The 26,056-nt window shown below is 43.6% G+C and overlaps 1 protein-coding gene across 2 annotated transcripts in view; it reads left to right on the top strand.

Annotated features, from left to right (window-relative positions):
- Nucleotides 1-26,056, top strand: part of GRK4 (G protein-coupled receptor kinase 4) — a 332,370-nt gene that overhangs the window by 131,937 nt on the left and 174,377 nt on the right. For both annotated transcript variants that reach the window (XM_068276336.1, XM_068276328.1), the window contains exon 2: nucleotides 9,935-10,030. In XM_068276336.1, the coding sequence (XP_068132437.1) occupies nucleotides 9,979-10,030 (52 nt within the window). In that variant the 5' untranslated portion in view covers nucleotides 9,935-9,978. The remainder of the gene's footprint in view (nucleotides 1-9,934; nucleotides 10,031-26,056) is intronic.

Genomic DNA, 26,056 nt, shown 5'->3' with positions numbered 1-26,056 from the left:
CATCATAAAAACGAAAGTAGCAAACTTTGTGAAAGCAGTATTTGTGCTTTTCTAAAAAAATGTCTCATGCCTGTAGAAGTTTTTGCTAATTGCTAATAGTGATAGTTTGAGTCAGATTTCACCTTTTCTGTTCTCAGCTCTACTAATTTCTACTCTATACACTTTTTTTTTTTTGCAAACCATGATGTCACCCTGCCCAACATTGAGAGCGGTCCTTGTTAGTTAGGGATATCATAATAATAATTCCAGTATTTGAATTCTGTTTTTCTCCTGTCGGACTCAAAGCTACTAGAGCGCACCCAGGAGGCAGTAGCAGTGTTAGGGTGACTTGCCCAAGCTCTCCTTACTGAATAGGTGCTGGCTTACTGAAAAGGAAGAGCTGAGATTTGAATTTTTTTGTTTATTTGCAGAGCATGAAGTTTAAATGATTGCAAGCAGTAATTACATGAATGAGGGGGAAAGATGATCTCTTTGCTCTCAATTTTGAATACCCATGCGTGATTTGTATAATTTTAATACAAATAACTGTTTCTAATGCTGGGTACACACAATGCAATTTCCCGCCAGATCGATGGGAATTGAGCGATTATTTCCAACTTGTCCGATCGGGTGCACTTTGGCCATGTACACACGATGCAACTTCCTGTCCGATCACCCGTCGATCGGGTGGGAAATTGCATTGTGTGTACCCAGCATAACTCCTACTACTGTGTGCTGCTTGATCTGTGGACCTCACAGCACCAGCAAACCATCGTGTGACGACCATTCAAAAACATTTTCAAGGTGGTTGCTAAATGCTAAAATAATTCTGAAGGGCTGAACTATTGATAGAGGGGTATCGAGCGATCTGTGTTTTCGGTTTGTCGTTAAGCTTTTTGCTTTAAATGCCTTTTCAAATTGATTCCAGCTGTAAAATGTAATTCTTAATTATTATCGGATTAACCTCATTGGACAGCAATTTCCCTTTTATCTCTCCATTATCTTGTCGTTTAGGCCAAATGGCGTTCTTTGTTTTCTCTGTGCGTGTTTCTCAGTATCTGAGGATCCATTTCAGGACAGGCTGTGTGTGTTTTGCTCGGGGCTATCTGCAGATGATCAGCGCTGGGTCAGTGTGTAGTGCCGCTACGCAGCGATGTCGGAACAAGCTGAAGGTCTGCATGCAGCGTGTGTGTTTTGGCTGGCCGCTCCGGATGAGCACTGTTTGACTCTGTCATTCCAGGTCTTGTACCTTCGCGCACTTGGCTTCTTCACATGTGGAAGTAGCTGATTCAATCTGGCTCTGTTTGGCTGCACTAGGGGAAAAGCAAAGATCCCAGAGTGTTAAATACTTTATGACGTCAACCCATGTCACTCACACCTGCACACATTTCATACATGCCAATTTAAAGGGAAGACCTTGAGCAATGAAAACACACCAGAGTTCAGTAACTAAGCGAAATAGGGGTTAATCTATGTCTATGTTAATCTATGTCTACTGTTTTTGTGTTTGTACACACTGGCCCTGATAAACACTACAAGAGCTTTTTAAAGAGTAACTGTCAGGCTGCAGAAGCTAATTTAAACCTCTATTCTCCTGTGTTAAACAGTTTAGAAGGAAGCCCAAAAGCAATTAGTGAAGATAAAAATCTCAGTTACCTTTGATGTGTGCTTATCAGCAAGTCTGTTATTCTTAAGAAGACGCAAGCCGCATATCATACTGCAAAGCATTCTGGGGCTCTCCCCTCGGCTGCTAATGAGACGTTACAGCAGCTTGTAATCGCGTAGCACTGATAAATCTCGGGCAGACTACACTGCAGGAGTCAGCTATTGTTCCTAGCCACATGGCTCATTAATATTCACTGCACACTGTGTTATTTAGTACAAGCTTATCTGTGATCAGGAAGCAGGCAGGACATGACGACACATTTGACAGAAAAACATGGAGCCTGCCATGAGCTGTCAGGAGCATCTATCTCTGCATATACTATATACAAATTCTGTGAAATCCAAACGTGGACAGTGAAATGCATATGTAATGTAAGTACAGCCAATCTTTAGCTACTGATATATGTGTTTATTTTCTCTGAGACCTTATACCTAACAGCTCCTCTTTAAAGGACATCCGAGGTGGAAATAAGCTGATGAGAAAAACTATTGTATCTATCCTCCTTCTCCTAAAAATGACTTTTTTTTTTTTTTTAAATGTCCCACAGTTTTATTTTATATTTAAATTTTAAATCTAGTTTTTACTGTTTCATTGTCTCTGCTCAATGACACTTTCATTGAAGTGTGCTAGAGCTCAAATCTATGAATTATTGACCCTTTTATCTCTTTTCTGCTCCAGAAAGCCATTTACTGATAGGAAAGTATTTTATGGCTGTAATTACTTATCAGTAAGAGTTATGCTATAGTCTGACCTAGTCCCGACCCAGATACAAACCGTCACTTGCATACCTGATTTTTAACCCTTTCAGGAACAGAAAGAAAAAAAGGAACACAGCCTAGTTATTTGTGTGCTTGGCACTGTGCATACCCATGTCTATCTCATCATGTCACGTCACCTCGGTTGTCCTTTGAGCGCTAGTGATTTGAAAAGCTCTTGCTAATGCAATGTTATGGGGGATTTTACAAAAATCACATCGCTACAATGAGAAAATACACAATCACAAAGCTCTTAGAAAATTTCCTGTAGTGTGAACAAGCCACTTCAATTCACTTTTTCTCGTACGTTTTCTCCTAGTAATGTGTCCTCGTCTGTTAAAAAACAACAACTTTTCAGCGCTCAGTGTTACCAGTGTTACCAAAAAGTAGGTGGGTAAAAAGTACTGGCGAAATTATTTTGAGTATTTATGTTTTTACTTTTTTGAAGGCGTAACATATCACCTAGGAGAAAACTTGGGAGAAAAAGTGAATTAAAGAAGTACCTCTAGGACAAAAAATACCTCTAGTACCAAAAATAGGTGAAAAAGTGCTATCAAAATTATTTTGCGTATTCTCTTGCTTGCTGGTAGTTTTGTTGACTTAGTTTTGAAAATATCACCTAGTAGCAAACTAAAGAGAAAAATATTATTGCATAAGGGCCACTGTGTGGAAAAAGTCTAAATTAAAGGCCATGTTAAGGTACATTTTGTGTTTTAAATATCTATTTAGTAGGGCACTATTTTAAATTAATTAAGCATGAAGAAAGGGTCCCAATGAGGCTTCCCCCTCCCCTGTAGCTGCAGGCAGTCCGGTGCTGGTTCCCCCGAAGCATACAGCAATCCTGGCTTCACAAGCCTTATAAGGCTTGATCTATTTACCTTCCCTGGCACCAGCGGGGGAGCTGTTGCAGCTCTCAGCACAGAGATAGTCGGAAATAGCCCATCTCTGTTGGGTCCGCTCTACTATACAGACGCAGGAGACTTGCGCCTGCGCAGTAGAGCGGACCGCCAGCGATCGGCTATTTCCGCCTATCTCCGAGCGGAGAGCCGATACTGCGCCTGCGCTGGAGCCGGGAAGGTAAATATTTACATCCCCGCTCTTCGGAGGGGCACAGCGAGACCGCCGTGGGTCGGATCCAGACGCTTCCCCCTCCCGAGGTGAGTACCCCCCCGGGGAGGTTTTTTTAGTTACAGGTTTTCTTTAACTGTTTCCGGACCACGGTAATTGAAATCTATGCTCTATTTATGGCTGCTTATTCCTGCCAGAATGTAGTTTTTAATTACCACGCTCGCACGGTCCTGTTGCTACCGCTAATCGCGCTGCTCACCTATTGCCGCAAGGCCACTCGCTCTGCAGTCACTATGACCGCAGAGCTCTGTGAGCCAGTCAGGAGCTGATTTCATTGGCTCCTGACACTGTGAACAATGAGAGCCAATCTCATTGAGAGACATGTGGAGGCTGCCATATTTATTTCCTTTTAAACAATACCAATTGCCTGGCAGTCCTGCTGATCTTTCTGGTCGGTAGTGTCTGAATCACACCCCTGAAACAATCTTGTCAGATTTTGCTTAGAAACATCTGATCTGCATGCTTGTTCAGGGTCTGTGGCTTAAAGAATTAGAGGCAGAGCATCAGCAGGACAGCCAGGCAATGTGCATTATTTTTTATTTTTTATTTGTTTTTCCTCACTGGTTTTCTTTAAAGCATAGCCATTACACACGGTTCCAAATAGAAACTGCCAGCTTGGGGAGATATAAATAAAATGCACATAGATAACTTGTTACAACAACACATCCACGTTTTTCAGTAGTGTACCTCTTTAATTTGTCACCAGACAAACTTTGCTCCCTGAGCCCTTTTTTTGCCATATCTCATCAGATAGCTTTAATTATTAATGGAAATAATAATATGGTTAATGTTACCCAGTAGAAGGTTTTCACTCTACTATGAGGGGGGCATTTATCAAGACCAGAGGTGCCCACACTTTTTTTTTGGCTTGTGAGCTACTTTTAAAAATTAGCAAGTCAAAATGATATACCTTTGTACAGGTTTAGGAGCACAGTTGTATATACAGAATGGAAAATGTAGTCGGGTCAGGTTCTACTATGAAGTCCTTTGTGATCTACTGGTAGATTGCTATCTACCCAATGGGCACCCCTGATCAAGAGTATTTGAGACAAAATATTGGTAGGTTTTTAGAAATCCATGCAGAACTCTCTCAGACATTTTAAGAAATAGTGCAGTTTCCTTCTAAAACTTGTAAAATAGGAGGAGCTAGGAAGGCTTGTCAGACAGTGCAGTGTGTGAAGGAAATTGCTGTTGCTGAGGTAACCAATACATCTGCTGTATTGATATCAACAGGCTCTGAGTGAGGAATTCAGCAGGAGGAGGAGTCCTTCACAAATCATTTCTAGCCTGCACTGCTGCACTATCCGTAGATCTGCACTTAATCTGCAACAGTTTAGGGATAGATTTGCACTTTTCTTAACTGTAATGCAGCTCTTGAAATTGACACCAAACTGGCACTATTACATAGGATTTAAGAAGTTTCTTATTCTCATGCAGAACAGTTCTCCTGCTGGTTAGAACTGTTTAAGAAGAAAAAAACTGTTGGTAATGCTTTGATAAATCTGGTCCTGGGCTTCTTCAGACCTCTGGGTCAACTTGACTTCCTGTTTTTAAGTGATGTTGTTGTGTGAACGAGTCGTTCTCTTCTGTGCAGATTATCTGTCTCTGTGTGAGCAAATATTCTTGCCAGCAGACCTTGCCTTCTAGAGGAGTGTGCTAAAAGGTGACAGGTTCTCTTTCAGTGAGCTTTTTTCTTTCTTGGAAACAGAAGAAAAAAAGAGCAACCATCCGTTCCGTGTCTCTATAGAACAATGAGGGGTCATTTAGGGAGACAATCCCACCACTGGTGTTGAATTTTTTGGCATGTGACTTGTTTTTTCTGGCAGGGATTGATAAAGTGGTTTTCACAATGTAAATGATCCCGTCTGTATGGAGGAGAGGCGATGTGCGTGCTGAAATTCCTTCCCCAAGGTGACATGTTTCTCCTGCCGGCAGGAATCTCCCATGACAGAAATTAACTAACTTCAGGGGGATGTCTCTCTCTAAAGATCATGGTTTAATCTCAGTGTACAGTCATTGATTGAGAGGCAGGTTATGTACCTGACAGATAGTCTTTCCTCAGCGCTGTGTGATGAAGATAGGATATGACTGTAGTGAACAGCTATGTCTGAAGCTGGCCTTACATAAGTGATTTTGCAGCCCCATCGACCACCAGATTTGATCATTTTATTGAATCTGAGGAAAGTTCGTGCCGAAACAGGTATGCCTGATTGATGATCTATCGATCGAGCAAGCTGGAAATCTCAGTCCAGTGTTGTCGATCGGGTGCACAGCGGTAATGGCGTGCGATATCGCAATGATCACAATGCACCCCTGGCTTCTGCACCCCCCCAAATGTAAATGTCCCCTTCCATTACCCGTGCATTGTAAAACTCACCTGACCAGCTGCCACCACTCCCGGTCTTCTCCGCAGTCTCCCCGAGCACCACCAAATGTTTTATGGCACACACAGGTGGTCATGTAGCGCAATCTATGGTGACACTCTTTAGCGTGTGTACAGCTGCCCCCCGAATATGTGCATTGTGTTTTTACTACCCTGCCTGCCAGAAGCAGCTAACTTGTGTGCTTCCCCGGCATCCATGGTTCCCTCTCGATTAAATGGTAAACACTGTTTTGGCCAAAAAGCGTGCCTATACAACGGTCATGCACTGTGGTGTCACCTGACCGAACAGTGGTCAGGTAGTTGAAGGCGTCGCTGATCTAATATGTGTATGCAGCTTGTGGAAACGGGCCATTAAGGTGCCCATACACTTATCGATTCCTTGCAGATCCTATTGATCTGCAAACAATCAATTCCCTCAAAATGTCTGATCAACCAACTTTCGGTTGTTTTTTATAAAACCTAAGTTTAATTTGGACAGAACAGAATGTTTAGGTGGATTGGGGGCAGGGCAGGACCAACAGGAGATCTGTGGCCCTGTACGATGCAGCGCAACGCTGTAGGTCGATCCATTTTCAATAGACTCCCTGCTGGAACTTTGATGTGCAGTGTGTGGTAGGAATCAATTGTTTTGCCACATCAGGTGGCATTCTACAAGTGTGTGGCTAGCTTAAATAGAAACTCCAGTGAAAATAATGTAATAAAAAAAGTGCTTCATTTACACAATAATTATGTGTAAATGATTTAGCCAGTGTTTGCCCATTGTAAAATCTTTCCTCTTCCTGATTTACATTCTGACATTTATCACATGGTGACATTTTTACTCCTGGCAGGTGATGCCAGTGGAAGGAGATGCAGCTTGCTTTTTTAGCAGTTGGAAACAGCTGTTATTTCCCACAATGCAACAAGGCTCTCACAGTGTGATGTCAGTACATCAGTGCTGGGAGGCACTGACCTCACACCGTGGGAGGGGTTTCACCATAAAATCGGCAATACAAAGCCCCCTCATGATCCATTTGTGAAAAGGAAAAGATTTCTCATGGGAAAGGGAGTATCCGCTACCGATTGGGATGAACTTCAGTCCTTGTTTACAGTTTCTCTTTAAGGCTTTAAAGTGATAATTACACTTTTTTATGCAAATTACACCCTGCAGGCTGTCACTTGAGTTAAAGGGGAAGCAGTAAAGGGGAAAGAATCTTTACATGTGAAGAATGAGATGCATAAAAAGATGATTACAAAGGTTTGTGTTAGCTGTGATGGTCTGCTTTCTGACACTTGTGGTTTGTATATAAGTTTAGAAAACACCATGTTGTTTAATAAAATATATTTTAGCCTACTAAAAAAATCTCGCTACACCCAAAATAACAAATGCCGCAGGATGGCTAGTGCTGACTAGTTCAGCACTGCTCTGCTAGTCGCACCCTCCCGCCACCCCTTTCTGTAGTGGAGTGTGTGGCCTGCTCTCCTGTCAGGTGCTTTCACTGTGCAGAACCCTAATACTGGGAATACACCATGAGATTTTTTTGGCAGATCGATTACTCAATAGATAATTTTTGACAGGTCTGATCCAATTTTGATTGTTTTTTTTTTATTGATTTTCTCATAGAAGTGAATCGATTTTTCGATCAGAAAAATGATCGAAAAATCGATCAGACAGTAAATCTGCCGAAAAAACTGATTGTGTATTCCTAGCATAAAGCCTCATACACACAGTACAATTTTCCATTAGATCGATTGGTGATCTGATAAGAAATTGCATTGTGTGTAGATATCAAAATTGTTTCTGATCGATTTTGCGTTAAGCACCCAAAATCGATTGCGATCGGACCGGTCGAAAATTCTAATAGATCTGTCAATCTGATGGAAAATTTGTACCGTGTACACAGTTTTAGACCATGTAATATCTGCCTGGTCCCAGCCAATCCTAGCTATCCTAGATTAACTCATGCAACACCTAGAATTACCGTAGTCTTTGGGAGTAAGGACTGCCCACGGTGACGGAGTCCTAGCTCAGAGCCACAGGATAGTAGCAGGCTCTGAGAAGGGAAAGATGATTCATGCCTCTCTACATTACAGAATTGGGTGGTCAGGTGCGGGGAGGCTAATGAGGCAGTACTGCAATCATACTACATCTGTATTTCTTTCATTTCATGTTCAGCAAAACTTTGGATTGCAAGCAACTCAGTTTGAGAGCGCTTTGCAAGGCAAGCAAAAACTTTTAATAAAATTTTGACTTGATAAGCAAGCAACATTTTACAGTACAAGCACAGGAAGTATACATGCGTCACATAATCGCAACTGAGTAACCAAGCAGCTCGGGGTGACCCAAACCACTAGGAATGTATAGGGGGATAAAAGACCTAAAAGCCCTCCTACTAAAAAGCAATGCTTGGTGTGATTTGCCTTCTTAAAACAGAAGGAAACTTGAAATAATTCAGCTATAATGCTATATATCACAATTTACCACTACTGAATATGCAAATTATCCCTTTTTGCCCCTGTGAGCCAGGCTAGCATCCAGAACCACTGGTGGATAATCTCAACTAAGACAATGGTTGTTCTCTCTTTGATGCTGGAGGACAGACCTGGGACAAGGTCCTCCAGCACCCAAGGCTGAGACACCAAAGTGTGCCCCCCCTCCTTTCCACCCCAGCCATTATACACTGATTGCTATTAGACGAAGACTAATAGCAATCAGTGAGGCGGTCCACCCCCCTCGCCCCACTCCTTAATCTCTAGTTATCTGGCTTGCAGTCACTGCCATGTATCCCCTTCTTTCTCTCTGCTTCAAACACAATGGCCTCAATTCTGGTAGCTATGTGAGTTAAATGTTTTTTTGTAGGTAAAATACCTCATGAGGTATTTACCTCTTAATATAGCAATTCTGAAACATTTTTCTCCATTTCCGAACATGAGGTAAAATATGCGGTAAAACATGAGGTAAATGCATAAAGTGAGGTAAAACATGAGGTATTCCAGTGGTAAGCATGCAGTAAATAAATAATAGTAGTGTTTAGTTGTCTTCCATAAGTTAGGATTTGGATTCGTCTTCCATAAGTTTGGAAGATTTTATTTTTTTTGAGGGATGAAGGTGTATTTGATTATGTAGCAACCTATGAAAAGTATAATTATAGACATCCCTTATTTAAAAAATAAATAAATCAGTAAATATTTGGAGTTTTATTTCCACGGTTCTTTTCTATTACACAAACTGAATAGGAACGACACTAAAACAGCAATAGGAACTCCACTAAAAACTGCAAAATGCATGCAAATTGACTTTACCTCCAGGTACAGGCAGGTCTTAAACTGATCGGTAAATTATGTGCTAACATGCCCCCTAATTTCCATGAGAATAGCTATTTTTGGTAAATTACCTCATGGATTACCTCATAATTTACCTCATGAGGTAAAACATGACTAAAACCTACCAGAATTGCTAAATGTCATTACCTCATGAGGTAAATTACCTCACATGAGGTAATTTGTTTGATAACCCTACCAGAATTGAGGCCAATGGGGGAATGATAGCAAGAGTGAGTTGTGTGCCCCTCCTACATTGCACACTGAGGCTGAAGCCTCTCTCGCCTCTGCCTTGTCCCGGCCCTGCTGCAGGATTGTACTTGCGTTGGGACTGTACAAAGTCACATTTCCATGAAATCCTTAAAGGTTGGCAAAAGGAACTGTCATTTAAGTCCTTGGGGGTGAGCCAGCAGATATCCATGATTCTGTTAGTTATAGTGAAAGCCTTATTGACCTGTTTACTTTGTACAGTATAGTACTTTGTAGTAAATATTTTTCTTAAACTGTTTCTGGAACGAATTATCTGAGTTTCCATTAAAACGTATGGCAGAGTTCGTTGTGATATGAGTGCTTTGGGTTACAAGCACAAATTATGCTCGCAAACCAAGGCTATACTGTATATATTGGCTGAACAACTGTCAACAAAGCATTCTGGGATATGACACTTTATGAAAGAGTTAGTTGTCTTCGTAATGACCATAAGGTATGTTTTTTTCCTTACAGGTGGCGGTGGCAAAAGAAATGGTCGCAGCAAGAAATGGAAGGACATGCTTAGATTGCCCCACATAAGCCTGTGTGAAGACCTGCGGCATACAGTAGGTAAGAACATTTTCACACCCCACAATAAATGGGTTGTATGGGTTACTCCATGGAAGAGCCCACATGTCACTCCTGAGGTTGGGTTGCTCTGAGTAGCTGTGTATATGGCTGGTAGTTGCAGTTGATGATGATGCCAGCAGCAGTCTGCTCTCTGTAAACTTGGGGTCTCTTGCATGCTGTTGTGCCATGGCAGTCTGTAGAACGAGGAAATGTTGTTAGAGGGACCTGGCAAGGTACAGGATAATGTTACTAGGAAACCAACAGTATTGTGTCATATGAGCTTGGTACCCTACCTGACAAATAATCCCTACTGGGCTTCCAAAGGAGGCCTTTTTTTAATCTGTTGGGTCAACTAGTACATGACATCACCTCTAGTCTTAAAGGACAACTGTAGCGAGAAGCATATGGAGGCTGCCATATTTATTTTTAAGCAATACCAGTTGCCTGGTTGTCCTGCTGATCCTCTGCCTCTAATGCTTTTAGCCATACACCCTGAACAAGCATGTAGCAGATCAGGTGTTTCTGGCATTATTGTCAGATCTGACAAGATTAGCTGCATGCTTGTTTTTGGTGTGATTCAGACACTACTGCAGCCAAATAGATTAGCAAGGCTGCCAGGCAACTAGTATTATTTAATAGGAAATAAATATGGCAGCCTCCATATCTCTCTCACTAAAGTTGTCCTTTAAGATTTTGCATCTGTCTGTGTATGTGTATGTATGTATGTGTGTGTGTGTGTGTGTGTGTGTGTGTGTGTGTGTGTGTGTATATGTATATATATATATATATATGTACACATACGAACACTGTATGTTTATATCCACATTTTCACACACACACACACACACACACACTTTGTATTTATACACACACTTTGTATTTATACACACACTTTATATTTATACACACACTTTATATGTAATGGTATTGAGAGTTTGTGAATGAGCTGTGAAGTTGCTCATCCAGCAGCATTGTTAGCGCGAGGGACTGGCTGAGGAGGAGGTAACTTCATTTCTGTCCGGCCAACTGTGAACACTTAAGTCATAGTTTAGTTTATGGCTTCCTTGGCCATTGTTATGACTTTATTTTTAAGACTGGTGTGTCACGGTAACTAGCCGCATGTGAGCCATTTTATAGATCATTTGGTTTCTTTTAGGTAACTCCAAATAATGCCTTATGGAACGCGTTTCTTTTTATTTATATTCCAGCTGACTTTATACAGCAGCCATGCTCATAAAGTGTTCTTCTGTGAAGGAGGAAGGTATTCTTATAGATGGTCCTGTGTGGATGCTGGTGCCATACAGGTCTGCCCTGCCAATAGGGCGATATTAACTGTTTAGACATTGTAGAAAGCAAGATGGCTGTGCCCATGCTACAGTGACAATACATTTTGCAGCCCCTCGTATTAAGTTGAAATGACAATGTACATTATTAAACAAAAAAAACTTTACAGTGCAATTCGGCTTTTGTTTAAAAAACATCAGTCCACGTTTGCTCATCCTAGCCTATAAGGTCTTGATCTGCACTGTAACTGTTGCAATGCCTTTCTTGTAGGAATGCTAGAGTGTCAGTATAATGTAATAGCTTGGTGAGTCCCTAGTGTGTGAAATAAAAAAGGCATCCTCTTTAGCTGTCTCCAAAATGATCTCAGTTACCCAAAGGTTGGTGCCAAGGAATGCTAAGCATTTACTTTCTGCTCTGTGCAGTAAATTGCTAATGCAGGAAGATGATTATCTGGGGATGTTCTGTATACCAGGGGGAGTGATCTGTTCTCCAGACGTAGTGCTGTTGCCAGAGTGACATTTGAACTTCCGGGCAATTTTAGAAAATCACAACTGTCTGCAAATTGAGATGGGAGGCTCCTTTTAATGACCTCAAAATCATAAAATAACTGTTATGGTACGTACAAATGTAACTTCAGATTTTATTGAACGTGACGTTTCGCCATTGGGGTGATATAAGGAGAGCAGAGCAAATGCTCCTGAGGTCTGACTAGTACATGCTGTAGTATTTCGTGTATAGGCCAGTTTACAGTTGCAATGTTCTATGTTTTATGTACCATAAATTTGTATGCAAATATATGCAGCTTGAGCCAATCAAGTCCCACTCTGGTTTAAATTGATTGGTCAATTTTTTAAGCTACATATATTTGCATAAAAATGTACATACATTTGCATAAACTCAGAAATATTTGCATGTCATTGATCATCCCTAACAAAGACCTGCACTGCCTGTAATTCTTAGAGAAAACCACTGCAAGGCTGTTAACAAGCCAACCCCACCATTGCCACATAACACCGATCCTTCGCTCACTCCACTGGATACCAATAAAACGCAGGATTCTATTTAAAGAGGATCTGTAACATCAAAAGATCCCCTGGGGGGTACTCACCTCGGGTGGGGGAAGCCTCCGGATCCTAATGAGGCTTCCCACGCCATCCTCCGTCCCTCAGGGGTCTCGCTGCAGCCCTCCGAGAATAATGACGTCAATATTTACCTTCCCGGCTCCTGCGCAGGCGCTCTGACTGCTGTCGGCTCCAAACTACACAGAAATACCCGATCGCCGTCAGGTCTGCTCTACTGCGCAGGCGCAAGTTTCCGGCGCCTGCGCAGTAGAGCGGACCCGACTGAGATCGGGTATTTCCGTGTAGTTCGGAGCCGAGAGCAGCCACAGCGCCCCCGCTGGAGCCTGGAAAGGTAAATATTGAACTGACAGTCGGCTCTGTCGCCGGCTGTTCGGAGGGCTGCAGCGAGACCCCCGTGGGACAGAGGACGTCGTGGGAAGCCTCATTAGGATCCGGGAGGCTTCCCCCACCCGAGGTGAGTACCCCCAGGGGATCTTTTTGACGTTACAGAGTCTCTTCAAGGTTGGTTTATTGACATTCAAATCTTTGTACAATTTGGGCCCTCTGTACCTGAAGGATTTGTTGCAACTGCATCACAACCCTTAAAATCTTATGCTGGGAATACACGGTTCGTTTTTTAGCCATTTAGATGGCTCGATAATTTCTGACATGTCTGATCCCCCGCCCGATCATTTCACTGCTCGATTCCACTTTGAACACAATGGAAAAAGATAAGAAATACTAGCGAAAGATAATATAATCGCCTACGGAATTGAGCGGGGGATCGATCGATCGGGTAAATTGAGCCGTGTATGCCCAGCATTAGTTCGAAAGGATCTAATAACTTGGTCACACGGCTCGATTCTCCCGCTCGATCGATTCCCCGCTCGATTCAGGGGGCAATTCTCTTCTGCTCGTTTTCTTATCTTTTTCCATTGTATTCAATGCGGAATCGAGCGGTGAGGTGATCTGGCGGGAGATCGGATATGTCGGAAATTATCTATCGAGCTATCTAAATGGCTCAAAAACGAACAGTGTATTTCCAGCATAAGATTTTAGGGGGGTGTGAGGCAGTTGCAACAAATCCTTCAGGTACAGAGGGCCCAAATTGTACAAAGATTTCAATGTCAATAAACCAGTCTTAAATAGAATCCTGCGTTTTATTGGTAGCCAGTGGAGTGAGCGAAGGATCGGTGTTAACAGCCTTGCAGCGGTTTTCTCTAAGAATTACAGGCAGTGCAGATCTTTGTACACTTTGGAACTCCCTGCCACACCCAATCGGGACACCTTCATCCCTGGAAGCATTTAAGTACAAACAGTTCAGTCTGATTCATTTAGTCTGGCATTTATAAAGTCCTGACTTTCCTCTGAAACGCAGTCCCTCTTATGTATTGATCTGAGGCCTCTCTATGCCCTTTGAGTCTTATGGGAGAAAAGCGCCTTGATATATTGTACAGCGTAGTTTCAGTTTGTAGAGAGAGACCTTTCCCTCCAGAACTGTTGTATGAATTGCAAAGATTTCCGCCAATGGTACTAAAGCAGCTCATCTTTTTGTATTACTCCTTGCCAGTTGGCCTCTGAGGAGTGCTAAAAAGGGAGTGATAAATGGCTGCTGCTAAATAGACTATAAGCAGACCTTTGGGGTTCTGATATTGCCCTACATGTGACTACTCCCCACCCAATGAAATGAAGCACTCAGTAAAGAAAATTATTTCCAGCTGAGAATGCGAAAATGAGAATTTGGGGCTGCGTTGTCCACTAAAATGTGTGTGTTTTTTTTTTTTGTTTTTTTTTTGCCATCCTGGCAGAGAAAGGTAATTTAAAACTTTATTAGCCTGTCTATAACATTCATAGCAGGCCGCAAACTGAAATGAAAAGGTAATTCTCTAAAACATAGCCTTGCAAGGTGGCATGTGCATTGATGACATTTGCATTTTAAGCTGACCTTGTATGCTCTTGACACCAGACAAGAGTAGCAAATGTTTTATCTCCTGATTTGTATTTCAAAATCTCAGTATCTTGCCACAAAATGTATAAAGCTCCGGTAACTTACTCGGTCTAAGTGAGCGGTATATATCGACCAGAGGCCCAGCGTTCAGTGGTGGGACCTGAAGGGAGCAGTGCAGTGGTTTCATAAACTAAGGAGTTGGAGTCGGATTAGTTTTGTATCCACTTCATAGCTGGCTGTGGAGTCGGAGAAATTTGGGTACCTGGAGTCAGACTCAGTGGTTTCATAAACTGAGGAGTCTGAGTTGGAGTCTAATGATTTTTGTACCAACTCCTCAGCCCTGGAAGAGAGTCCACCTAAACTCATTAAAGATAGACTGGTAAGCAGGGCTGTGGAGTCTGTACAAAACTCTTCCGGCTCCAACAGAGGGGAACCCAAAATGGCTTCGACTCGGACTCCTTAGTCTAATATCTACCAGGGCTGTGGATTTTGTACAAAATCATCCAACTCCTCAGTTTACTAAATCACAGACTCCGACTCCGGGTACCCAAATTTACTCCATCTACTCGACTCCAACTCCACAGCCCTACTGGTAAGCATCCTTTGCCAAATGTACCCCCCCCCCCATTACACCCCCAAACCTTACTTCATGTTTTAAAATCTGCATGCGTGGAGGGAGCATTACCTGACCATTAGGATGGTGCATTAAACACTGCTGATGGATTAGCATGTACCCACTGGTTTCTCCTATCCCCACACTGCATGTGCCCCAGACCCTCTCCATGAGCTCTGCTGCTCAACTGAAGTACAAGCAACAGTCATTGACAAGGTGATAGGGACACAAGAAGGATGGTTAAGGACGAACGGGGCCCCCACACGTCTCTTGGCTGCAAAACGGCTGTAATGCCCACTAAGGGCTTTTGCTACACACTAGTTAAGAGTACTGATTCTGAAACAACCAAATCCATACCTAATGCGTGTGATGGAACCCCAAGGCTTGACTGTCACAGACATGGACAGATTTCTGGGCCTCTGAACATGAAAGGGGTTGCTACATATGAAAAAGGAGGCTGAAAATGGGGAACAACACATGGAAAGGGGAAATTGGTGCTTTACGGAGCTGTACATGAAAAAGAGGGACTACAGTGCATGAGTGAAACGCATGGAAGAGGGGCTGCACATGGATTGGGAGGGGGCGCTGCTGCTGCGGATAAAAGGGCAACAACAACATACTTAGCATAGGGGCAATACATTTATAAAACTGGCCTTGCTCACACCGCTTGATTGGCAAGAGGACGCTGTGTGGTAGGCCTGAAAGATAAATCGAATTTAAACCGAAATCGTGATCACCAAGATCACAATTTCAGAATCGTTAAAGCGGCAATTATCGCGATCACGTCGTTTCCACATGGGGAAGTTTGAAGAAGTGGCTTCAAACTTACCCAAAGTCCCGGCGCGTGCGGCCCACAGCGTTGGACATACCTTCCGCACGAGTCGAAACGCTGTCAGTCCTCTATCGCCGTCTGCCGACTCTTGTGCTTGGCAAAACTACGGATTCCTGTATGTCACATGATATACAGGAAGTATTCCGTGCATTAGAGCCTGCAGGAGGCGAAGTGGATAGACGGGCATCGCTGGACTTGTGCTGGAAGCTATGTACAGAACTGATGCTGCTTGGGGGACAGAGGAGGCACAGAGACACAAAGGGGGCAAGAGAGACCCAGGGGAGGCATAAAGAGGCAAAGGGGGCACAAAGAGAGACAGGGGGACAGAGGGTGAACAAACAGGCAAAGAGGGGGAACAAAGCTTGATTTGAAGGAAATCGTGAATCGAATCGAAATCTCAATTTCAGACAGAAATCGCTCAATTCAATTTTTTCCTAAAATCGTTTAGGCCTACTGTGTGGCCCAAAACTTCTCAGAAAGCATTACTCAACGTGGCTGCAGCGGCCAAATGAGAATCGTGTAAAACCTAAATACAATCTAAGATGTGGTCTAAATTAAGCACAGTTGCAAAATCTCCTGAACAGCTTCCTGATGGAGACTATTTGCCTGCACTTCTTAAAAACAGTTACCAGCAATTAGTTTGTCCTGACCGTGCCCTTCAGCAATCCTCCTATAATGTCCCTTCTGCATCCATCTCTGCAGTCTAAAGTCTTTCAGGTTGTAAAATAAAAAATAAGGTTAAGCACTGCAACTTTCTTTTCCCTTTTTTCCCTGCTAGTAAATTGCCGGGAGGACACATCTGTTTTTAAGTCTCTGGTTCTCTTATCCTCCCGATTACTCTACTGCGTAGTAAGGGCTTGCGTCATTCATGTTTATATGATGACCTATCTTTAATAGCATATGTTTGGCTGCAGATGGCAACTCGTAAAGAGGACTGTATGTGCAGCGGTTACACGAGTGCTCTGCGCTGTGTGAACTTGCACACAACCCATGGTTTTAATTTACTCGGAGCACTCAGATTTTTTTTTTCTTTCTTAAACTGTGTAATTTTGTGGAATAATTTGACCTCCCTGTTGGCATCCGTCAGTCTAGACCAATAGCAGAAGTTCCTCGCAAACATTCCGATGTGAAAGCTGACGGCAGATGAAAGCCTACTGCCCCAACTTGTCTGAATTTCCTTGTCTGATTTAATCATGGAAAGATTTTTCTGCGCTTGGCAAGTTGTTGTTAAAACAAATACGGACTCTTTAAAGAGCAACTCCGCACAGGAATTCTCTTCTACATAGATAAATGCCGCCCTCCTGAATTTATGAAGTGGCGGCACATCGCAAATATAACCATCTGCCAGTTTATGAAAGGTCACCGTAGATGTGCGATTAAGAAAAAAAAAAGAACATCGCTGTAGTGTGCATTGATGTTTCCTCCGCAGCTGTCGGCCCTTAGCTAGCTCAATTGGGTCACTTGATGTTGAAAACATGATGTGACCTGGCCGACCAATGAGAGAGTTGGAGAATAATAATTTGATTGGTTGCTGGGGGTTCTGAATGTGGGTCAGCCCTCTAAAGGCAGAGGTGAATATTTTGCATTAGAGGCAAAGAGGTACTTTACACTTTTATGCCTACAGACCCCTAAGTGAATACATAGCCATTAATGTGAATCCGAGATGAGAGTGAAATGGAGGTTGCCATTTTTTATTTCCTTTTTAGTAATACCAGTTGCCTAGCTGTCCTGCTGAGCCTCTGCCTCTAATACTTTCAGCCATAGACCCTGAACAAGCATGCAGCAGATCATGTGTTTCTGACAATATTGTCAGAACTAACAAGATTAGCTGCAGGCTTGTTTCTGGTGTTATTCAGATGCTTTTGTAGCCAAATAGATGAACAGGACTGCCAGGCAACTGGTATTGTTTAAAAGGAAATAAATATGGCATCGTTCATATTCCTTTTACCTTGGGTTCACTTTAAGGCCTCTTTCACAGTGCGATGTTAAAGTCGCATGTTAAAACAACATTTAACGCAGAATAACTCACTGCAATGAAAAATCAATGCCCCATTCACAGAGCACACGTTGCGTTGGTAACTAACGCTGCACATTAAGTGAAAGTGCTGCATGCAGTGCGCTATACATGTTGTTAGCTGCGTTGCACTGTTTGCACATGCTCAGTAATGACTTGGAAGCATACTTTTCATTGCCTGTATGCTCTACTGTATGCGACCGTAACGGGGCATTAAGTTGCGTTGCGCCTTTTTTGGGGCATTGCGTTATATTTTGCGTTGCGACTTTAATGTCGCTTCAAAATGCAACGTCCTACTGTGAAAGAGGCCTGAAAGACAATTATAATTAAAGATGTCATTTCTTGTTATAGGAACTGATTTTTGGAAAAAAAAAAAAACTTTTACAAAAAAATAAATAATTATGTAACTTCTGAAACATTCCTTGCAAGAGAGCAGTCCTTTTCAAATACACAAAGATACTGCCCTTATTCAATGAACCTTTTCTCCTGAGTTTTCTACTGTTTAAAATAACTTTTCCGCAGTTTGCAGTCGAAAAAAAATACCAAAAAGATGGTGAAAAAGTACTGTCACAAATATTCTAAATATTTTCTTGCTTCCTGGAGGCTTAAAAGGCATTTTATTGATGAGGTTTGAAAATATCACGTAGGAGAGAACTTAAGAGAAAAAGGGAATTACCGTAACTAAGGGCCAATTGGCTCGATCTAATTTACATTTTCCCCTAGAACATAATTTATCATAACTTTACAGCACATTGCAATTGAAAAAGTACCTTAAAGAGACTCTGTAACAACAAAAACCTTCCCTGGGGGGTACTCACCTCGGGTGGGGGAAGCCTCTGGATCCTAATGAGGCTTCCCACGCCGTCCTCTGTCCCACGGGGGTCTCGCTGCAGCCCTCCGAACAGCCGGCGACAGAGCCGACTGTAGCTTCAATATTTACCTTTGCTGGCTCCAGCGGGGGCGCTGTGGCAGCTTTCGGCACGTAAATAGACGGAAATACCCGATCTCCGTCGGGTCCGCTCTACTGCGCAGGCGCCGGAAACTTGCGCCTGCGCAGTAGAGCAGACCCGACGGCGATCGGGTATTTCCGCCTACTTCGGAGCCGACAGCCGTCAGAGCGCCTGCGCAGGAGCCAGGAAGGTAAATATTACGTCACCGCTGCACGGAGGGCTGCAGCGAGACCCCTGACGGATGGAGGACGGCGTGGGAAGCCTCATTAGGATCCGGAGGCTTCCCCCACCCGAGGTGAGTACCCCCCAGGTGACGTTTTGTCGTTACAGTTCCTCTTTAAAGAAAACCTGTAACGAAAAACCTCCCCTGGGGGGTACTCGCCTCGGGTGGGGGAAGCCTCCGGATCCTATTGAGGCTTCCCCTGTCGTACTCGGTCCAACGGCGGTGGCGATAAAGCTCCCCGAACAACGGGAATGTAAATATTTACCTTGCAGGCGCAGTATTGGCTCTCCGCCTCAGAGATAGGCGGAAATAGCCGATCGCTGTCGGGCCACTCTACTGCGCAGGCGCAAGTCTTCTGCGCGGTAGAGCGGACCCGACGGAAGTCGGCTATATTCGCCTATCTCTGTGCGGAGAGCCGCTACAGCGCCCCCGCTGGAGCCAGGCAAGGTAAATAAATCAGCACTTGTCAGGCTTGTCGAGGGAGGATTGCGGGACACTTCGAGGGAGCCAGTGCTGTACTGCCTGCAGCTACAGGGGAGGGGGAAGCCTCCAGGGGAATTGTTTTTTGTTACAGGTTCTCTTTAAGTTACTTGCTTGCTGGTGGCTTACAAGTCATTTTACTGATGAGGTGTGAACATATCACCTGGGAGAAAACTCATACTCATAGTACAGATAATCCATGAATGCAAATGGTTCCAACTTTTTTTTTTTTTTTGTGGTTTTTTTTTTTTTTTTTAGGTTGTTTGTTTTTGTTATTTGTATACAGCTTGAAAATAGGTCATTCCAAAGCAAATGCATTTGATTGGTCCAATTCCAAGCTACGTGCTAATTTACATTAAAGGGGCACTACAGCGGAAAACTGTAAAATTTAAAACATGTACAAACATATACAAAGAAGAACATTTTTTTCCAGAGTAAAATGAGCCATAAATTATTTTTCTCCTATGTTGCTGTCACTTACAGTAGGTAGTAGAAATTTGACAGAAGTGACAGGTTTTGGACTAGTCCATCTCTTTATAGGGCGATTCTCAGCATGGCTTTTATTCTTTATAAAGATATTCCTGAAAAAGGATTTAAACAATGATGCTGGCCAGCTTCCCTGCTCCCTACACCAGTTTTTTAGCAGCTGGACAGAGCAACTGCCATTCACTAAGTGCTTTTGAAACTAAATATATCCCTGAGAATTCCCTATAAAGAGTCGGACTAGTCGAAAACCTGTCACTTGTGTCAGATTTCTACTACCAACTGTAAGTGACAGCAACATAGGAGAAAAGTAATTTATGGCTCATTTTACTCTGGAAAAAATGTACTTTTTATTTGTATATGTTTGCACATATTTTAAATTTTACAGTTTTTCGCTGTAGTGCCCCTTTAAGTCGGAAAAAATAGCATCTTGTTCATCTATAATTGACAGGTCATATGTTTTTCTCAAAGCTGGCCACAGATCGAGGTAGGATAGTTTATCTGGCTTGGGACCACGGAAGTGAGAATCCATGCCGCATCTGCAGCTCTCTAGTTCTGATGCGGCATAGATTCTATGCTGTGGCTTTCCTCAGTACCAAGCTGATGGCTGATCGTTGGGGCTGCAGAGTCGGTTGTCACATAACAGCTGAGCTTCCTCTTATGAGTAAATAGCCAGTTTCATTCTTACCAGGTGATCACTGTGAGCCAATCACAGTAATCACTGAACGGCCACGTGAATAAAGGTTCGAAGGAAAGATGCAAGCTGATTAAAAAAAAAAAAAATCAACTTACCTGGGGCTTCCTTAAGCCCCCTTGCAGCCACCCTGTGCACTCGCTGCAGCTCCGCATCCAGCCGGTGGCCTGGAGTCCCCTCCGGTGCAGATGCCGACCTCGCGAAGTCGGCATCTACTGTGCCTGTGCGAGAGCCGGTCGCGCTGATGTCATCTGGAACACTCTCTCTCTCTCTCTCTCTCTCTCTCTCTCTCTCTCTCTCTCTCTCTCTCTCTCTCTCTCTCTAGCTGGCCACTAACGGTCCAATTTCTAGCGAAAAATCGTTTGAGCAATTCTGATCGGATTGGTTGTAAATAATCTCCATTGGTGGACACAATCGATTATGAACGAGTGAAAAAAATGTCGCCCGAATGAATTTTCTTTGAACGAAAATTTGGATTTTCTCGGTGGTCGTGATAGGAAGCAATGATTGGTTAGTTGATGGTGTAGTGAACGATTTTTCGTCCGATCCGAATTTCTGATCGCTCAAACGATTTTTCGCTAGAAATTGTACCGTTAGTGGCCAGCTTATCTCTCTTATCTCTCTCTCTCTCACACACACACCTTATAATACATGAACTAGATTTTTTCACTCATGGATTAATGATGAAGCTCTTTTTGTATTTCATATCCTTTAACGTGTACCTGAGGGATGAGTTCACATGATTTTATACTTACTTGGGGCTTTTGTAGTCCATCTGCTCAATCGCCGTCCTCCCGATTCCTCCTGTTCTCTCGTAGTCTGGCCCGAGAAATCCCCTGAGTGGCCTAGTCACGGGCCACTGCACATGCGTGGTCCTTGTTGAGCGCACCCCCAGATTGCACTCCGGGAGCGTTCTGCACATTTACAGCCTGCTAAAACTAACTGCACTTGTGTAGAACGTTCCTGGCTACAGGAGTGAGATCAGGGTCATGCGTGGTCGGGACCACACATGCGCAGTGGCTCCTGGACTCCAATGTGTGACAGTGGAGGGAACAGGAGGATGGCGATAGAGCAGACGGACTACAGTGGGCTGGAGGAAGCGCCAGGTAAGTGTAAAGCCTTGTGTATTCTTTGTATCAGGTTTCCTTTAATAAAGGTTTAAGAATAATAAAAAAAAAGTATGAATGGCCTGTTTTACTGTAAGTTGTGCTTTTGTACAATTGAGTTTTGAGGCTGACGCCCCCTTTAATATACCTGCACATGAGGCCGGAGCAGCCAGCCAGCCAGTCAGTGAGTGTGTGATAGTATGTTGGTTGTGCTCTGTGGGTTATGGCAATGCAGCATTACAATGCTTATTCTCCACTGAATCAGATAAGTAAGTGAATTCTTGCCTGGAGCGCCATTTCTCCTCTGGCAGAGTGTCAATTCCCCTTTCAATAAACATTGTATAAAGTCGTCATTTAAGTCTCGCTGGCGTGGAGCTCTCATGCTTGTTGTCAAACACTCTGCCAGCACCCGGAGCTGCCCAGCCAGAGATCCTAGTGGGAAGCTGGAACGCATCTAAAGGGAAAGCACAGTGGGTTTGGCCAATGATATTTTCAGTTTTATGTGTGTTAGAATCTGATATTTGAACAGAGGTTATTACTACCAGCACCAAAAAGTTAATTTACTCAAGACGGTGAAAGTTTATTCATCTGAAACACAGCACTTTTTTCAGGCTTCTTAAAGGACACACCTGAGGTGAAAATAAACGAATAAAACAAACAATTGCAGCTATCCTCCTTCTCCTAAAAATTTAATTTTAACTTCTTGCCGACTGCTCCATGCCAATTGGCATAAATGCGGCAGCAGCCCCAGGACCGATCCACAACGTGAACGGCCTTCTATGGGGCTAGCAGGAGAGAGCGCGCGCTGGTGCCCGCACATCTCTGCTTAGAAGGCGGAGCTCCGCTCCGACCTTCAGAGTCCCAGCCCCGATTGCCGTCTTATATACCTGTACAGTGCTACTATCTAAGGCAGCACTGTACTGGGGACAGCTGTGTGACACGGCTTTCCCCCTGGGGGACACAGAAGTGATTGGCTGTCATAGGCTGAAGCCTATCACAGCCGATCGCAGTGATAGGCTGACTGGGGAGGAAGGGAGTTTAAGTAATAGTTAATAGTTAAAGCAATAAACATTTTTATAAAAAAAAAATTAAAAAAATATTTACAAAAAAAAAAAAAAAACATTGGGAGAGCGATCAGACCCCACCAACAGAGAGCTTTGTTGGTGGGAAGAAAAGGGGAAGGGGGGGGGGGGGAATCACTTGAGTGCTGAGTTGTGCGGTCCTGCAGCAAGCCCTTAAAGCTGCAGTGGCCTAATTGATGAAAAATGGCCTGGTCTTTAGGGAGTTTAACACCGCGGATCTCAAGTGGTTAGGATATTCCATAGTTTTATTTTATATTTAAATCTACTTTTTACGTTTTTACTGTTTTGTTTTGGTTAATGACACATTCATCGAAGTATGCCAGAGCTAAAATCTATGAACCATTGACCCTTAATCTCTTTCCTGCTCTCAGAAGCCATTTTCTGCTAGGAAAGTGTTTTATAGTTGTAATTTCTTATCAGTGAGGGTCACACTGTAGTCTGACCCAGTCCTGACTCAGACAGGAACTGCCACTTACATACCTGATGTTTAACTCTTTCAGGCAGAGACAGAAAAAAAGGAACACAGTATAGTTATTTGTTTGCTAGGCGCTGTACATACACATGTCTATCTCATGTCACAAGTCACCTCGGGTATCCTTTAACCACTTGCCGACCGCGTCACGCCAATGGGCGTGAACCCGACGGCAGCCACGGGACCACCTAACGGCGATCGGCGTATATTCCTTGGGGCGTGGTTTGCAGGAGACTGTGCGTGCCGATGCGCGCGCATCCCTTATTGGATGGCGGAGCTCTGCTCCGCCTTCAGTCTCCCAGCGGCGATCGTTTGTCCTCATCAGTGCATGGCATTATGGCTTAATATGTCTCTATGTGGCAGGAATTGAAACACCCAGAGTTACAGATTGCCCAGCAAGCTTGTGGTGAACCAGAACTTCTAGGAGTGTGTAAGGGGCTACAATGGACCAAAAAGCCCTACTCATCAGCAGGGAGGGGGAACACGATTGTTGCAGATCGAGAGAATCTGCAGATGGTGTGAGGTCAACAAGCTTGTCGTGAACGTAGCCAAAACAGTGTTAGGTTCCTCGGAACAACCCTAACTAGCGACCTAAGGGCAGAACACCTCAAAAATCCAGAAGAAGGCTCAGCAGAGACTATTTTTCCTGCGCCAATTAAAACATTTCAGTATGCCACAGGGGCTGCTGTCCAGCTTCAACACTGCCACTATTGAAGCTACCCTCTGCTTCACCATTATCGTGTGGTATGCTAGAGCAACCGCCAGAGACAAGTATAAGCTTCAAAGAGTTATCAGCTCAGCAGAAAGGATCATCGGCTCTCCTCTGCCACCTCTGGACCTCCTCTATACCACTAGAAAGAAGACAAGGGCTAACAGGATTTCCCAGGACTCTTCCCACCTAGGCTGCCACTTCTTCAAGCTCCTTCCATCGTGCCAACGCTACAGGACCATCCGCCCAAGATCTAACAGGCTTAGGGACATCTTTTTTTCCCTCAAGCAGCCCTCCTCTTGAACTCCAGCCCCACGGTGGTACTCTAGCCCCACTCAGTTCAAATATGGGCCAGTGTGCATGGCCGATGCACACTGAAGCCCGGGCCAACTAATAGCCCAGCCGTTACCCTGGTGCACTTCTAGGAAAGACTCAACTCAAGGTGCTAAGTGATGTTACTTATCCCCTGAGCAGCACAAATCCACGCCCCGGGGGTGGCTCATGATTTGCTCACAAGCTATCTGCATGTTGTACAGCGTCGAGCGTTTAAATTGTGTGTTGCTTGCCTGTCTTGCTTGTATTTTATTGTTAAAGTCTAACAATAATTGTGGTTGAATTGTTATTGAAACTGTCAATTTCTGTCTGTGCCCTATTGCCACTGCCATGTGAACCACAACCAACCAGGGTACGACTTCGGTCGCACTTGGCGAAATAAAGATTCTGGTTCTGATAGCGCACAGCATGCAGCGTGTTGACAGGGCAATGGGCACTGTTTATAGTGGCAGTAATGCATAGTTTCAATGGTACTGTGTGCATCACATTGCACTTCTGATGCATGATGTGACTTTTCAGAACCGTTGCAATCTTATCACAATGCAGCGTGCATAATGTAAAAAAGCTTAATTTTAACTTCTGTGGAGTTTGTATGTCCAAGGGGGAACTGGCTCCCATGCTGGATTTTGTGGAGTGCTTCTAGATCCTAGGTTCTCAACACGTGGTTTTTAAAGTCTGTGGAGTGACATTTCGCTGAGTTTAAAAAACATTTTTCCTTTGTATCTCTAAAATAGATTTTCTCAAAACTACAAGGTCTTTTTGAAAAACTGTTTTTTGGACTTGTTCCTACTATTACCTTTAGGTCCCGTTCACTCTGCACGCGTTTCCAGCCGCGTTTTGGAAACGCGTGCAGGTGGCCGAAACGCACGACATCAGACATTGCATAGAGTGCAATGTCTGATGTTCACACTGCATGCGTTCCGGACCTGTGCGGTCCGGGAACGCATGCTGCACGCATTTTTTGTAAAAACGCGTGGCTGTCCCATTCACTTTTCAGTGATGGGATCAGCCACGCAACGCACACAAACGCGGATGGCGTGCGTTCGCATGCGTTGCGTTCCGCATGCGTGGCCATCCGCGTTTGTAATGTGAACGGCGCCTTACCATGCACAGCAACCTTGGTGACCATAGCATGTAAGGGCTCTTTCACATCAGAGCTTGCGTTAGAGAACGCTCAAAGCATACGTTTTGTTGTATGCGTTTTAATGCGTTTTGATATGCGTTGCACTGCAGTGAGTGTGCGATTTTAATCCGTTTTCAATGCGTTACAGCACATAGGAAAACGCAGGTAATTTTTTTTTCTTTTAGTTTTCAACTTTCCACATTGCTCCTCTGTTGCATTCTGGGACTGATTGCCTGCGTTAACGGATTAAAAATGCGCATAGTGTGCGTTTTACATTGACTAACATTGTAACGCATAAAGCTAGCGTCGGCCGAAAAACTGCGCCTGGGTGCAGTGTAACGCAACGCAACGCACAAAAAGGCTGCATTATATGTGAAAGCTAAAATGAAAGTCTATGGACTTTCATTTCACCTTGGGTAACGCAAACTTTACCTGTTGCGTTGAAACGCAGAAAATCTGCCCTAATGTGAAAGAGCCCTAAGGGGCTTTGCTATTAACTGCTAAATTCAGCACCAAACTACGTGCGATTATGAAAATTTACAACTAGATTACGTAAAATCAATTGTATTTCCAAATCTTAAATGCTTATGCCTGTAATTGTGAAATTTTATGTGGAATT

The sequence above is a fragment of the Hyperolius riggenbachi genome, chromosome 1, assembly GCF_040937935.1.
Source record: "Hyperolius riggenbachi isolate aHypRig1 chromosome 1, aHypRig1.pri, whole genome shotgun sequence".
In the NCBI taxonomy this organism is placed as follows: domain Eukaryota; kingdom Metazoa; phylum Chordata; class Amphibia; order Anura; family Hyperoliidae; genus Hyperolius; species Hyperolius riggenbachi.
Note: the sequence above shows the minus strand (reverse complement) of the source record. Positions and strands in the feature narration are given on the sequence as shown.